This window comes from Urocitellus parryii, chromosome 2, assembly GCF_045843805.1.
Source record: "Urocitellus parryii isolate mUroPar1 chromosome 2, mUroPar1.hap1, whole genome shotgun sequence".
In the NCBI taxonomy this organism is placed as follows: domain Eukaryota; kingdom Metazoa; phylum Chordata; class Mammalia; order Rodentia; family Sciuridae; genus Urocitellus; species Urocitellus parryii.
The window spans coordinates 162,147,065-162,162,505 of NC_135532.1; the positions used below are offsets into that span (position 1 = coordinate 162,147,065).

Sequence of the window (15,441 nt, forward strand, 5' to 3'; positions counted from 1 at the left end):
TTTTTTTTTTTTTTGGTGATTGAACCCAGGGCCTTGTGCATGTGAGGCAAGCACTCTACCAACTGAACTATATCCCCAGCCCAGAGAATATTTTGTCAATTAAAAACAATAAAGGTACATTTTCTTATAATATAATAAATAATTATTCTATGCTTATAACATAAAAACTTAAATATCAACTATGCTATAATTTCATTTTAAAAACAAAAAATGCTAACAAGTAAAATTTAAATTACTGTATCTACCTGCATTGTGTGTTTCCCGGTTTTTCTTTCTGAAACAAAAAGTATAGATAAAAGGTAACATGAAGATAACTGGAAAGCACTTTTACCACTTTATATTTTGAGAACCATAAAATAAGTTTTACAAATTTGTATTTTCAGCATCAATAATAAGCCATCTGAAGAAAACTTTTCTTAATATATTATGGTATAAAAACATAACTAAAGATACCTCCATATAAATTCAGAAGGCACCATTTCTAGAACTACAGTTCTCTAATCTTTGATACTCAGAAGTCGTCATGGGTTGAGAATAGAATCAATCACTGAAGACCATAACTATTTGAAACATGTAATTAAGGTGCTAGTAAAATCTCAAGTGATGTGTCCCATAGGTGACTTCTGATGTCTGCCTTGGCACCTAGGCAACAGTAGAGAGTAGCTTTTTAATTCACAGGTAGGGAAATGTGGTAGGTGACAGCACACTTAGGCACGGCACTGACAATTGACATTTGAGTCATCTTTTGCATTTGTATACTTAGTAGGTTGTCCAAACTCTTAAATTTCTTAAAAGTCCATCTATTAAAGACATTGATTTTTTCCCTGTTATACATCATTTCTCAATACATTATTATCTTTAAATAGCTATTCAGCAAAGAAAGAGAACAGTGACTTCAATACTAATAAAAGCACAGGCCCTGCAATTCTAAGCAGATATTGCCCCAAATGCTACAAATTCAGAGAAGGGGTTATACAAAAACAAAAGTCATATTATGTAAGCATATTGGCATTAATATTTTACAATGTTGCAAAATATGTATTCAAACTGACTGTGACCTAAATGTTTTGGGATCTACAAAAATTCATACTGTATGCTGGTAAAAATGTCACTAGAAACTAAACATTTAGCATAGATTTGATGTATTATTTCAACTATTGATGGTTATAATTACTTGTTACATTTTTGGTACAATAAGGAAGACAGGTAAATTTTAAACATATACCACTTTTAGTAAATCTATATTTAATCTACATTACTTTCAGAGATTATTTTCTAGCCTGAATAATAAAAGTTCATTAAGGACTATCTACTTAGCAAAATGGGATCTAATTCTGCTTCTTAAGTCTACACTATATTATTTTTGGTCTGTGGACATACCTATGCTGCTTTTTTGTAGGAGTTTCATGCTCTGTCATTTCTGGCATGGTGACAGTGATAGGAACCTATAAAGGGATAGAAAGATACGCCAGAATGTCATTCTAAAACCTTGGAGAAATTGATCAATAATAATTTGATTTGAACATTAAAATGCTAAAAAAATAAAACTGACATTAAAGCACTATATTAGGCATTGTGAATGGAAAGAGTATAATAGTACAAAATATTATGACTAGTAGATGTAAAACACAGTGAATATCAAATGTGAAGTATAACCAGAAAGTGCTTGAGAAGACTGGAGTAGAAAAATACCATTGTGGACTTGGAAATCAAGAAAAGCCCAAAGGAGATGTGAATTTTAACAATATCTGGAAAGACAGGTCAAACATTCTTAAGTTGGAAAAGTACATTCTTTGTTCATGAAACTGAAATGTAATACAAAATTTGTACTAGGGGCTGTAGATATAGCTCAGCTGGTAGAGTGCTTACTTTGCATGCACAAGGCCCTGGGTTCTAATCCCCAGCACCACAAAATTAAAAATAAATAAATAAATTCCATTAGAACAGTGATCCCCCTCTTTGAATACAGAAAAGAACAAAAAACAAAAAACAGAAGTTTTTTGAACAAATGTAATATTCCTTACATGGAAGCAAGGATTCATTCATTTGCTGAACTTTAAACTGCTAGAAGTCTCATGTTATCATTTGAGAGTCATTAAAATCTAGGCATAAAAAGCCTATTGATGTTTAAAATATCAGGATACTAATAAAGAACATGTTACCATAGGGAAATATGGACATATATAGGGAAATCCTGGAAGTAGAAACATTATTAATTACAGTTACAAAAGGTCAGCAATGATTTTTTTTTCTCCTCTCTGATTGTCAAAAACTTCATAACAAAAATTTTAATGCTTTTAAATTATAGGAACTGAACACCTTCCAAAAGAGGTCCACCAAGTTGGGGTATGTATTCTGGTATACTGGAAGAAGTGCTAGTGTGGCTTGCCCTTTTTCCTCTGAGAGAGGAAAGAAGACAGCAAGTATGCAGTATGAAGTCAGAAAACATCAGTTTAAAATCTGGTTCTGCTATTTCCTAGCTATCAGGTCTTAGGCAAGTTATCTAACCACTTGAAATCTCAAATATTTTGTCTATGTTATTGGGTTATTTTGAAAACGGAATGAATGCAAAGAGAGCACAACACTATGGTACCTGACAGTAATAACAATTCAATAAATGTGAGCTATGATTATTAATGAGGTATTTCAGGGTAAGCTCCAGCCACAGAAAGGAGGGGAAGGGTCCTGGGAAATAAGTAAAAAGAATGCAGGCAAGAGGCTGTCAGAAAGTACTGACTGAAGCACACCACAGAGAAATGTGTAGTTGAGACCCATTTCCAGCAATTCACTCCTATTCACCTACTCTACCTTCTCTCTACAATTAATGAAGCTACCTATGGGCCTAGAACACTCATATCAGGTAACTGTATAATAATAATAATAATAATAATAATAATAATAATAATAAATTAATTAATTAGTAAACATGCAATCTCTGTTACCTCTTTCACCCAAGGTCTTGCAGAGTTTCTTTACTTTTGACTCCTGGCTTCCAATACCTCCCGTTTCTGATCCAAATCTATCATGTTTTGCCAGAAGATGGTCTATAGATTATGTTTTCTTCTTTCTACAAAAGAGAAAAACCAGTGAGTGTTTATAGTCTCTAGGTATTCAGTAGCAGCACATGGGACAAGGGCTGGCAACCAATGGCATGCAGATGTTTTTGTGACATGTGGGATATCCTAAATTCTCCCTACCACCTAGAAGTAAATGAATGCCTTTGCTCTCAAAAGTCCTTTTCTACCCACATGCAATGGGGCACACCTATAATACTGGTATATTGGGAAGCTGAAGAAGGAGGATCACAACTTGAGGCCAACCTCAGCAACTTAATGAGACCCTAAGCAACTTAGCCAGACACTGTCTCAAAATTTAAAAAATAAATAAATAAAGAGGGCTAGAGATTTGCCGGATATGGTGTCTCTTGCCTGTAATCCTATAATCTTGCCTTCAATCCATTTTTAATTTTTTGAGGCTGAGGCAGGAGAATTAGGAGTTCAAAGCCAGCTTCAGCAACAGCAAGAGGCTAAGCAACTAAGTGAGACCCTGTCTCTAAATAAAATACAAAATAAGGCTGGGGATGTGGCTCAGTGGTTGAGTGCCCTTGAATTCAATTCCTGGTACCCACCCATCCCCTGTCCTCCCAAAAAAGAGGGCTGGGATTTAGCTCAGTGGTAAAATGCTTCTGGGTTCAATCCCCAGTACCAAAAAAAAAAAAAAAAAAAAAGTCTAATAGGTTACCCATACTCCACCCCATGAAGCTGATTGTCTGACAGTCAATATATGGCACCTCTACTCTTATGCAGGTGCACTGCCTGTAGGTTACCTAAAATCCTCCATGTATGTTCTCAATTCTAAAAAATTCTAAAATTATCTTCATTTCCTATTTTTACCTTCTCTCCTGTAAAAGTGACAAAACTTACCCATGGACCTTCCTTCAAGGCAATGACACTAGAAAACAGCCCTCAGACCTATCCACTGTATGTACACTCACACTCTCTCTCTCAATATATACACATATATACTATACATGTGTGTATACTACACACACACACACACACACACACACACACACACACTGAGTGTGTGTTTATTTATGGCCTTTATCCCAGACTTGACAAATGAGAAGGTTTGGGAGGACCCAGAGGTTTCCATTTTCAACAAGTTCCTTGGGCAATTTTCCTTCTTCCTTTCTCCCCTGGCCTTCTCCCTTTCCATCTTTCTCTCCCTCCCAGTACAAAAAAGTCTGAGAAAATTAATTCTACTTTAGAGCAATGTTTCCCAAACATTCTGGATGATTAAGTATTACCTATAGGTAGAGTTGACCCTCTGTATCCCTGGATTTCACATCTATGGATTCACCCACCATGGATCAAAATTATTTGGGTCAAAACCTTCATCAGTACTAAACATGTGCACACTTTTTTTTATTCCCTAAACAATAAACAACTATTTACATAGCATTTACATGGCACCTGGAAGAAGTGATATTGAATATTGTAAGTAGTGTAGAGATGCTTTAAAGGAGGAGCAGCTAGGGGTGTGGCTCCGCAGTATAAGTTTGCCTAGCATGCACCGGGACTAACAGCCCCCAGCATATCTAAATAAACATATACGCATATATCTATTTAAGTATAAATATACATTTATTATATGTAAATATATATTTATTTTATAGATAAATACATGTGTGCTGGTTATATGAAAATCCCACAGTATTTAATGAGTGACTTGAGCATCCTCAGCTTTAAGTATCCAAGAAGGGTCCTGGAACCAATCCCCCATAGATACCCAAGGACAACTGTACCTGTTTTAAAATACAAATTCTCAGCTCCTTCCAGACTCATTGAATCAGTCTATAAAGGAAGAATTCCAGTCCCAAAGGGAGAAGTCTAAAATTTGATAAATGTCCTAGGTGATTCCTTACAGGGAAAATTTGGAAATACAGAAATATCTTTTTTGTTTTGTTTTTTTATACATCTTTATTAAGGCATAATGACATATAATAAATACATACAATAAATTGTACTTATTTAAGGTGTACAGATACCCAAGAAGCTATCACCACAATCAAGAAAATGAATTCCTCTATCATCTAACTTAAAGCTTCTTATCTATTCTCTCTGTTCTTTTCTCTATTCACAGAAAACCACTGCTCTGCTTTTCATTATTAGACTTATTTCTAGACTTTTTAACTTTTATTTTTAACTAATACATAGAAATTGTACATATTTAGGGAGTAATGTGATGTTTCAATACATTTATACATTGTATATGTTCAAATCAGGGTAAACCTATCAGACTTTTATCCTTGAAGCCAGGGGTGCTTAACTACTGAGCCATATCCCAGATCTCTTTATTTTTGAGACAAGGTCTCACTAATTTGCTTAGGGCCTCATTAAGTTGCTGAGGCTGGCCTTGAACTTGCCATCTTCCTGCCTCAGCCTGCTGCATTGCTGAGATTACAGGTATGTCCCATCATATCCAGCTTATCATTTCTTTATGATGAAGGCACTGAAAATCCTTTTTAGCTTTTTTTTTAAAAAAATAGAAAATTATCATTATCAGCTGTCACCCTACTATGCAACAGAACACCAGAATTTCTTCCTTCTAACTAATTGCATCTTAATACCCATTAATTAATTTTTCCCCATCCTACCCTTCTCTCTACTCTTTCTAACTGCTGGTAACAATTCTACTCTTGACTTCTATCAGATAAATTTTTTAGATTCCACCTATGAGTGAGATCATGTGGTACTTGTTTTTCTATGCCTGGCTTATTTTAATTATTTTAATAATCTCCACTTCCATCCCTGTTGCTGCAAATTCCATTGTGTATATGTACCACATTTTCTTTATCTTTTTGTCAGCTGATGAACACTTGGGTTGTCTCCAGTTCTTGACTATTCTGAATAGTGCTACAAAAACATGGATGTACAGATGTCTGATAGACAGACTGATATCATTTCTTTTAGATATATACCCAGTAATGGGATTGCCAGATCATACAGTAGTTCCATTTTTAATTTTTTGAGGAACCACCGTACTGTTTTCTATAATGGCTATACTAATTTACATTCTACCAACACCTTGTAAAGGTTCTCTTTTCTCCAGAACTTCAAAGCAGGTATCTTAACTGATGAAATTTTAAGCATCTGACTAACAATTTAAATTTAGTTCCAGTCTTTCTCCTGCTGCACTTTTGAAAGGCTACAAGTAAAACTCACACATAAAGTGCACAACTCTTAAGTACTAAATTCAGTGACCTTTGACAAATACACACACCTGTGTGACCCAACTCTCATGAAGATACATAACATTATCATGGGAGAATTCTTTCATGACCTTTCCTAGTCAATTCCTTCCCCTATTTTAGAAGAAACCACTGTCCTAATTATTTTCACCATAGAATTGTATGTAAATATATTAACTGAGAATTCTTTTGAGTCAAGCTTTCACTCAGCATAATGTTTTCAAAATTCACCCTAGTAGTCTGTTCTTTCATATTGACAAGTGTAAACCTATAAATGGGTGTGAACTTATAACAGTGTGTTTATTCATTTTTTCTGTTGATACATGGGATGTTTGCATGTTTTGGCTATTATGGATAAAGCTATCATAAACATTCTTAAGTCTCTTTATAGATATTGTTCTTCATTTCTCTTGGGTAAATACATAGGAGTGGAAATGCTCATCATATACCCTGCATTTTCACTCCCTGGTATTCACCCAAGACAAATGAAAGGCAATATCCACAGATATCCCACTTTCTCCAGAGTGATAATATCATTTTACACTCTAACCTGCAATGTAGGAGACTTATGGTTACTTCATGTTTTCACCAAAATTTGGTGTTGTCAGTCTATTAATTTAGCCAATCTGGTAGAAATATAGTACCATCTCAGTTTAGTTTGCACTTCCTGGATGACTAATGATATTGAGCACTTTAATGTGCATATTAAGGCTATTTGTACATCTTTTGTTGTTCATATCTTTGCCAATTTTTAAATTGTGTTGTATACCTTTTTATTATAGATTTATTGAAAGTCTTTACATATTATATTCTTTATACATTTTGGACATCTGTCCTTTGATATATATTTTGCAAATATTATCTCCCACTATATAGTCTGCCTACATATTTTCTTATAGTTTCTCTTGTGAGCAAAATTTCTTTTTTTTTTTAGTTCTCAGTGGACACAACATCTTTGTTGGTATGTGGTGCTGAGGATCGAACCCAGGCCGCACGCATGCCAGGTGAGCGAGCTACCGCTTGAGCCACATCCCCAGCCCTGAGCAAAATTTCTTGATGAAAAGTAATGTCAGTTTTTTCTTTTATGATTATTATTTTTTGCATCTTGTTCAAAGATAAACATTTACCCAAGATTTTCATCTGTGATTGCTTCTATGTATATAATTTTAATTGTTATGTTTAGGTCAATGATCCATATTACATATGGCTTGAGATAAGGGTCAAAATTCATTTTTTCCCACATATATATTTAGTTGTTCTAATGCCTACATATTATATGATTCCATTCATACCAAAAGTCTAGAATGGAGAAAGAGACATAATCAATTATGTCATAATCTAATCTAAAATTATATTATGGTAATGGTTGCATAACTCTGCAAATATACTAAAAACTACTGAATTACACTTTAAATGGGTAAACTTTATGTGAATTATATCTAATCAAGCTGTTAAAAAAGGAGCTCTTTAATGAAAGTCTATGGATAATCTGAAATTCTCTACTCATTTGCTCTTTCCTTCCTCGTCAGTTTATATGCATCTGATTTCTTTCAGCACATAATTTCAAACTTTTATTTAGTTACCAACCATATCCAATCTCTCCATTTAGGGAAAATGAGAGGCAACCAGAGTAAGTGATGCTGGCAAGTACTTAGGAGAAAACCAAATCTAGCAGTTCACTGGCAAACCATGTTTTCTTCCACCAACAAGCAAATTACAATAGTGAAAAAGGTTCATTTAAATTGTGTTATTTAGATACAAAAAATAAAAATCTAAGGGGCTGGCTATGGTTCAGTGGTAGAGCACTTGCCTCACATATGCAAGGCCCTGGGTTCAAACCTTTGCATTCCAAAAATAAATAAATTAAATAAACAAAAATCTAATTCTTACCTTAAATTGTCAAGTTATAATTAAAATGTTTTGATTTGAAAATATTTTGTCAAAAAAGAAAAATGATTAAAAATTTTAAATAATTTTAAAAAATATTTTGCGATTTATTGCTTAAATATTTATCTACGGTTTCAGAAGAACACTTTCAATCTCTATACTTTAATTTCATTTTACTATTATTTAATGCATTCTTAACTGTTTTATAATTATTTTAAAAATTTATGGAATGGTTACATAGATATAGTTTTTAAATGTGTTCTATTGCTTTATCTGAGAACTCCAGCAACCTACAGTCTTTTCCAGTCAAAATAACTTCCCCTACTGGATTAGTATGTGATCCACTGAAAAGCTTAAATCCCTGGTCTGCATCTACTGTCCTTTTACACTCTATAACAAAAGATCATTTTGCTTATTTTGATCATCTTGCTCCAATGGTTTTACTTTATAATAAAAGTAACATATAGCTACAAACAAAGCAATATAGAAAACTACTTCATTACATCTTTTACTCTGCATTTTTAGGTATTCCTTTCTGGATCTTTTTCTGTATATCTGATTTTTCTCAAATGTTGGGCCATAAGCAACTTTATATTCTGAATTTTACTTAATATGAACATTTCTCCATTTCATTAAATATTGAAAATCATGATTATGCATTTATAATACCATAAATGCTATATTTATTTTGCTATATGAGCTATTATCTGTAACCATCTTCTCTAGCATCTTAGGTTAAAAATTCTCTTCTTGGAATGCACTTCATTATTTCATGTTCTGACACTAGAAAGAAATTTCATGTGAAGGTCAGCCAACCTATATCTCAAGAAAAAGACATGAGTCAAATGAATAATTTATTGGATACAGTTTTAAATGTTTATTTTCAAACTACAAAAGTAATCTGTTTGCAAAACAAATTATTTTCAAAGAGTACAGCAGAGTAAATTTAAATGGAAAATTTTCTTTGCTCTACAGTCCCACTCATAAGGGATAACCACTGTAAACAGCTTGGCTCCTCACCACCCCATACTAGGGATCAAAACTAGGGCCTAGCACACGCTGGGCAAGCGCTCTATCTCTGAGCCACATCTCCAGCTCCTTTTTAACTTTTTATTTTGAGGCAGGGTCTTGATATTGACCAGGCTGAACTTGAACTTGCAATCTTCCTGCCTCAGCCTCAGGCATGTGCCAATACTCCAGGCTCAGTTTGACATTTTTTAAACCTTTTCCTTGTTCTGCCCCATATAAACTACAAATACTTCTGGCACAGAAATTATATTGTCACTAAATTTGGAGAGAACTTCATATTTTATGGCTTCTTTAAAATTCAATTGCATAACTAATCCTTGTTCTTTGTAAAAACTATAAGCAGCATAACTGTAAATGAAGTACCAATATTTTCTACTTTTAACAATTTGGTGGTATCAGTTCCACACATTTTCCTATGTATGTCCAAGCAATTACTAATGTACATATAAGTGTTACACTGAGAACAAGACCCATAAAATTCAAATAGTATATTTTCTACTGCCTATTCAAATCTCTTCTATATGGTGATCCGACTTCTTGCATAAAATTTAGGGCAGATCCTGTGACTTTACTGGCCATAATTATATAACAAAATTTTTTTTTTAAAGAGAGAGGGAATTTTTTTAATATTTATTTTTCAGTTATTGGCGGACACAGCATCTTTGTATGTGGTGTTGAGGATCGAACCCGGGCCACACGCATGCCAGGCGAGAGCGCTACCACTTGAGCCACATCCCCAGCCCCACAAAAATTTTTAATCACAGAAAAATTCACTGAGAATATCTCAATAAAATTCTCCTGATGTGGACAATGCCTCTCCTGACCCAGTATCTTCTTTCTCCCTCAGCCTCTAACTTTTGCCTCTAGCCTTATAGCTCCAGTTCCTCCTGCAGAAGCAGTCTTGCCCTAATCAGGAAGACCTGCAGCAGGGTGCATACATCTGCCCACAACTGTTCCACATAAACACACAGATCTTTGATGCAATAACTCCAAGAAATGTACCCTAAGGATGTATTCCTATGTGTACAAAATGACATTTAATATTTAAGGATATTCTCTGCAACATTGTCTGAAATACCAAAAGATAAGGATATACCTAAACTCTCATCAAAAGAGACTGATTAAACTTCAATACTATATTGAACTACCTGTAATTGCCTATATACAATCATTTTTGCCTTTTGAAACCTCAGTTTCAGATGATTCAAACTAATATCTCCATCCACACAATACAGTGATACTATCACTGGTATGTATGTATGTATGCATGTATGTATCCAGAGAACTAGATTATGCTCCCCTAAATTCATATATTGAAATCCTAACTAAACCCCAGTGCCTCAGTATGTGACTATATTTAGAGATAAGGGATTTTTAAGAGGTAATTAACTTAAAATGAGGTTGTTATGGTGGACCCTAATCCAATGAGATAAGTGTCTTTATAAGAGGCTATTAGGACACAGACAACACAAATACAAGGATGACCATGGGAGCACACAGCAAGAAGCCAAGTCTGTCAGCCAAGCAAAAGAAACCAAACTTACCAACACCTTAATCTTGGGCTCCTAGCCTCTAGAACTATAAGAAAATGAATTTCTGTTGTATAATGTACACAGTCTGTGGTATTTTGCTATAGCAGTCCTAGAAAACTAATATTATTATATTTTTTTCAAAATTTTAAGTTATGAACTATTGTATATAATATCTATCCCTTTGGAATGGGAGTATCTATGCAAGGATTGCCCGTGAGGAAAGAAGACTTGCTGTTAAATTGTTGATATATTTAAAATACTGAAAATGGGCTGGGGTATAGCTCAGTAGCAGAGAATGTATATCATGTGCAAGATCCTGGGTTCAATTCCCAACACCAAATAAATAAAAAAGTAAATAAAATACTGAAAAATAAAAGAATATTACCCCTAATGCTTCTTTTTTTGATGAAAATTATTAAATATCCAATACTACCTCTTCAATTCTAATCTCTCCCATTTGAAATCAATTTGGCATCAACTTTAAAAATAAATAATATTTCAAAGTGACAAATAGCATGATTTCAGTTTTATAAAAAATTTCTGTGCATGTGATAATATGTTTATATAGATAACTATATATATATATATATATATATATATATATATATATACTGGAAAAACATCTGTAATAAATACCTTTTAAATTTTTATCAATCCAAAGGCAACAAAAGTAGCATAGTATTATTTAATTTGAATCCCCTTTATGACTAGTAAAGCTGAATACCTTTCAGATGTTATAAATATTTACCTTTCTTCTTTGATTTTCTCTTTTATTATTACCTCAACTTTTTCTTCCTTGTAATTTCAATTTTTCTTTCTCTAGTACTAGGATCAAACCTTGGATCTCACACACACTAAGCAAACATTCTACCATTTATTCAACCTCCCCAGTACTTTAATTCCAATTTTTATATCTTCTTCCACCCAAGTTAGACTAAAAAGCTCTCCAAATAGTTATATATCCTTTTTGGTTACTCTTCTATTTACTTACTTATTTTATTAACTGTTTTCTTGCATTATGTTTGACAATAAATAATATCTACTTTTTTGAATTTGATATTTTCTTTGTAGCTCTTACATATTTTTGTTTATTGTTCCATGAGTGTATATTATTAGTTCCTTAGATACAAAGTAGAAATTAAGTGTTTCTTATCTTGAATTAAACTTTGTCTGATAACAATATTACCATGCATTTTCTTTCATTTGCTAGGAGTACATACACATATTTTAACCCTCTGGCACTGGTTTATTTTAAATTGTCTGAAACAACATAAATCTAGAGATTTGTTTCTATAAATTCATTTTTAAAGCGAGAATTTATTTGTCATATTTATTGTAATTTTTGTTATATTTGGTCACATACTTTTCCCTCTCTTCCCCTTATCTATTTTTAGTTTACTTGCCTAATAACATTTTCCTCAATTTTTTTCCTTTTTTTTCAATCTTACTCATGAATGTCCCTTAGCAATTTTAAGAAACATACTGCAGTGGACATTTATATTTTCCCCTTTTCATTTCATGAAAACCCCAAACTGTCACTGATGTAACCTCTCCAAAAGATGGCACTTGTGCTTTCAGTGCCAGGTTGTAGCAGGTCTTGGCAAGTGACTTTCTTCCAGCCACACGGTTTGGTATCAGGTTGGGTGAATTAGAACAAAGGTAGGACTTTCTTTGATGGTGTGGAAAATTATGCTTTTTCTTTCTGATTAAAAGAAAAAGCATGTAATTCCAACTTGTAGACATCTTGCAAAAAAGGGAAGCCAGTGTAAGGATAAAATAGACCTTCAAAGAAGAGCAAAACAGAGACAAAGAAATGGAGTCACATACTTATAATCTACAATATCCTAACAGTAACCCCTTGGAATCCACAGGAGATTGGTTCCAGGACCCTCCATGAATACCAAAATCAGAGAATGCTCTGGTCTATTATATGAAATGGTGTAGTACTTTCATATAATCTAAGTATATCCTCTTGGATACTTTTAAATCACCTCTAAATTACCTATAATACAGAATACAATGTAAATGCTATGTAAATAGTTGTTCTTTATCATTTAGAGAATAATGAAAAACATGTCCATTAGAGATACAATTTGTTTCTCTATTTTTTATTTTTAATTATGATTTTTTTTTTGTGTGTGTGTGTGTATACTCGAGTGCATGTGTGGGGCCTCACATGTGCTAGGCAAGAGCTCTCCCACTGAGTTACATTCCCATTCCTTTCTGAATATTTTCAAAGTTGGTCAAATCTCTATATATAGAACCTACAGATATAGAGAACCAAATGTATTAAAATTTAAACCTTTTTTCCCCTATTAAACCTGTATTTATTGTCTCCTCTCTTTCCACTACTAAAGTTTCAACATACTCTATCACCCACCAACTGTCTTCCATTCACCTCACAGGGACTTATTAAAATTGTCTGGAATATAGTACTAGAATGTTAATTCCCCTCGTGGATCTGTACACCATGCCTCAACAATGCATCATTTTCTTCTTTTCCTTTTGCACCATATTTTGTAAGAATTCCTTGACTTGATTTTCTAGTTCATTAATTTAGTCATCTGTTAACAACCATGCTGCCATTTAGCCTACTACTTTAAGTTTTTCTCAAAAATCAGACTGAATTTCCAAAAACTTTCTTTTTCTCATTTCTCTTTCACAGCACACATTGCTATTTTGTGGAAATTATATTCTCTCAAATCTTTGAAGATATTTTTGAACAAAAAAAATTGTTTTTTGTCTAAAACATTCAATTTATTTTCTCAAAGTTTGGCTCCTCTGTTTGGTCAGTGTGATGTCTCTTTCATTCTGTTGATTTTCCTTAAATATATTGTGAGTCTGAATTCAATTAATCAGATTGGTGGCTAATATTGGTTTCCCCAGCACAGTGGGTCCCAACTCTAGCTGCACTATGACAACAATCACCTTTAAATAAATAAATACTTAGGTAATTTTTTGTTTTTATTTGCAGTGCTGGGGATTGAACCCAGGTGTACTCTACCACTGAGTTACATTTATATTCCCTGCCTTTTAAAATTTTTATTTTGTGACAGAGCCTCACTAAGTTGTACAGGCTGGCCTCCAACTTGTGATCCTTCTGCATTATCCTCCCAAGTTGCTAGGATTAGGATGTATACCAATGTGCCAAACTCCCTAGGTTATTTTAATGTGCACCTACCACTACACAACTGCTTCACTTTTGTATGAAAATCATTCCTCCCTGCCATGATGGACCATATTGAGTGTAAGAGTTCTGGCTATCAAAAGTATCATATAAAAATAGAGGTGTGCAGCCATGAGATGCCTCTGAAGGAAAGAAATTCACATTCACAATAGCAACCAGTTCTCTCTGGTACCCTGGTGTTCACTTTGGCCCTGAAACCCTTGTTGGAGATAACCCAACCTATATAAGCATGTTCTAGCAGTCCTTGATACAGCTGTTCTCAAATATGACAATTAATGTTACCTGGTAGCTTTTGGCCACCCTCAATCCATTGTGAATTTTGAAGTCTTTGAGCTCTGGGGCTTACCAGAATTGTACTGGGAAAATTCTTTCCTCTTTAAGCCTGAATTAGGTTGTCTATTTCTCCACACAGCACAGTTTTGCAATCAATCTGAATTTACATACTGTGTTTTTCACAAATTCCTCAAAGTTTCTGATCTGAACATGATACTCTTCCCAGTTTTTTCAAAATTATGGTATATCCTTATTTTCTTACTTTTTGTGGCCTAACTAGAATTTTTCATTATGTAAGTTCTTTTAGAAGAAGACAACTTTGTCTTAGAATCTCAAGGGCCTAATACAATGTGTGCACAGTTGTGTTACTCAACTGTTTGGTGAATAAACAATGCACCTCTATAACTAATATAGCTAAATTCCTAAATATAAAGTATCATTATGATCATTAATAAGCTTCCTTTGTAGTGTAACTGACTCTAGTATTACTATGATAGTGAGCTTTCTGTCACCGTGACAAAATGCCAGAAGAAAATCAACTTACAGGAGGAAAGATTTTATTTTAGCTCATAGTTTCAGAGGATTTGATCCATGTTCATGTGGCTCCATTGTTTCTGGGCCTGTGGTGAGGCAGAATATCATGGTGGGAGTGGGAAGTGGGTGGTGCAGCAAAGCTGCTTACTTCATGGTAGATAAAAGAGAAAGAGAGGAAGGGGCCAGGGAAGGACACACCCCAAGGACCTACTTGCTCCAAGTAGCTCCCCTCCTAAGTTTCCACCACCTCCCAAATTATGAGTCCATAAATGGATTAATTCATGGACAAGATTGGAGCTCTTATTACCCAAATCTTCCAAAGGCCTCACCCACGAACACTGCTGCACTGAGGACCAAGCCTTCAACATAAGAGCCTTTAAAGCACACTGCATGTCTAAACCATAATAGTCAGTTAATTCCATGTTTAACTCCTGGATCTTATGCTAGTCCCCTAGGATCATCTTCCAATAACGTTTCTCTGTTACTGAGGGCTCTGTGCAGAAGAGACCCATTAGAAGTCATTCAGCAGTCAGTGTCTATCTTTCATTACTTAATCCTAGAGTAATGGTTCCAAAATCTGATTAATCATTGGATCACTAAGATCTATTTCCAGAGACTGGTTTGCAGATAGTGTCCTTGAGGACAGGCATTTGAGTGTGTTTCATTCACTGATGTATTCTAAGTGCCTAGAACAATACTAGACACATAGTGGGTATTTAATAAGAATTTGCTGAATGAATGACTGG

General features: G+C 34.0%; 1 protein-coding gene across 1 annotated transcript in view; it reads right to left on the reverse strand.

Moving 5' to 3' along the window:
• The window catches only part of Usf3 (upstream transcription factor family member 3), a 46,832-nt gene that overhangs the window by 22,470 nt on the left and 8,921 nt on the right, over window positions 1-15,441 (reverse strand). The window contains exons 2-4 of the mRNA XM_026396347.2: window positions 2,943-3,067; window positions 1,381-1,445; window positions 246-274 (exon numbers count right to left, since the gene is read on the reverse strand). Coding sequence (XP_026252132.2) covers window positions 246-274; window positions 1,381-1,427 — 76 coding nt within the window. The 5' untranslated portion in view covers window positions 1,428-1,445; window positions 2,943-3,067. The remainder of the gene's footprint in view (window positions 1-245; window positions 275-1,380; window positions 1,446-2,942; window positions 3,068-15,441) is intronic.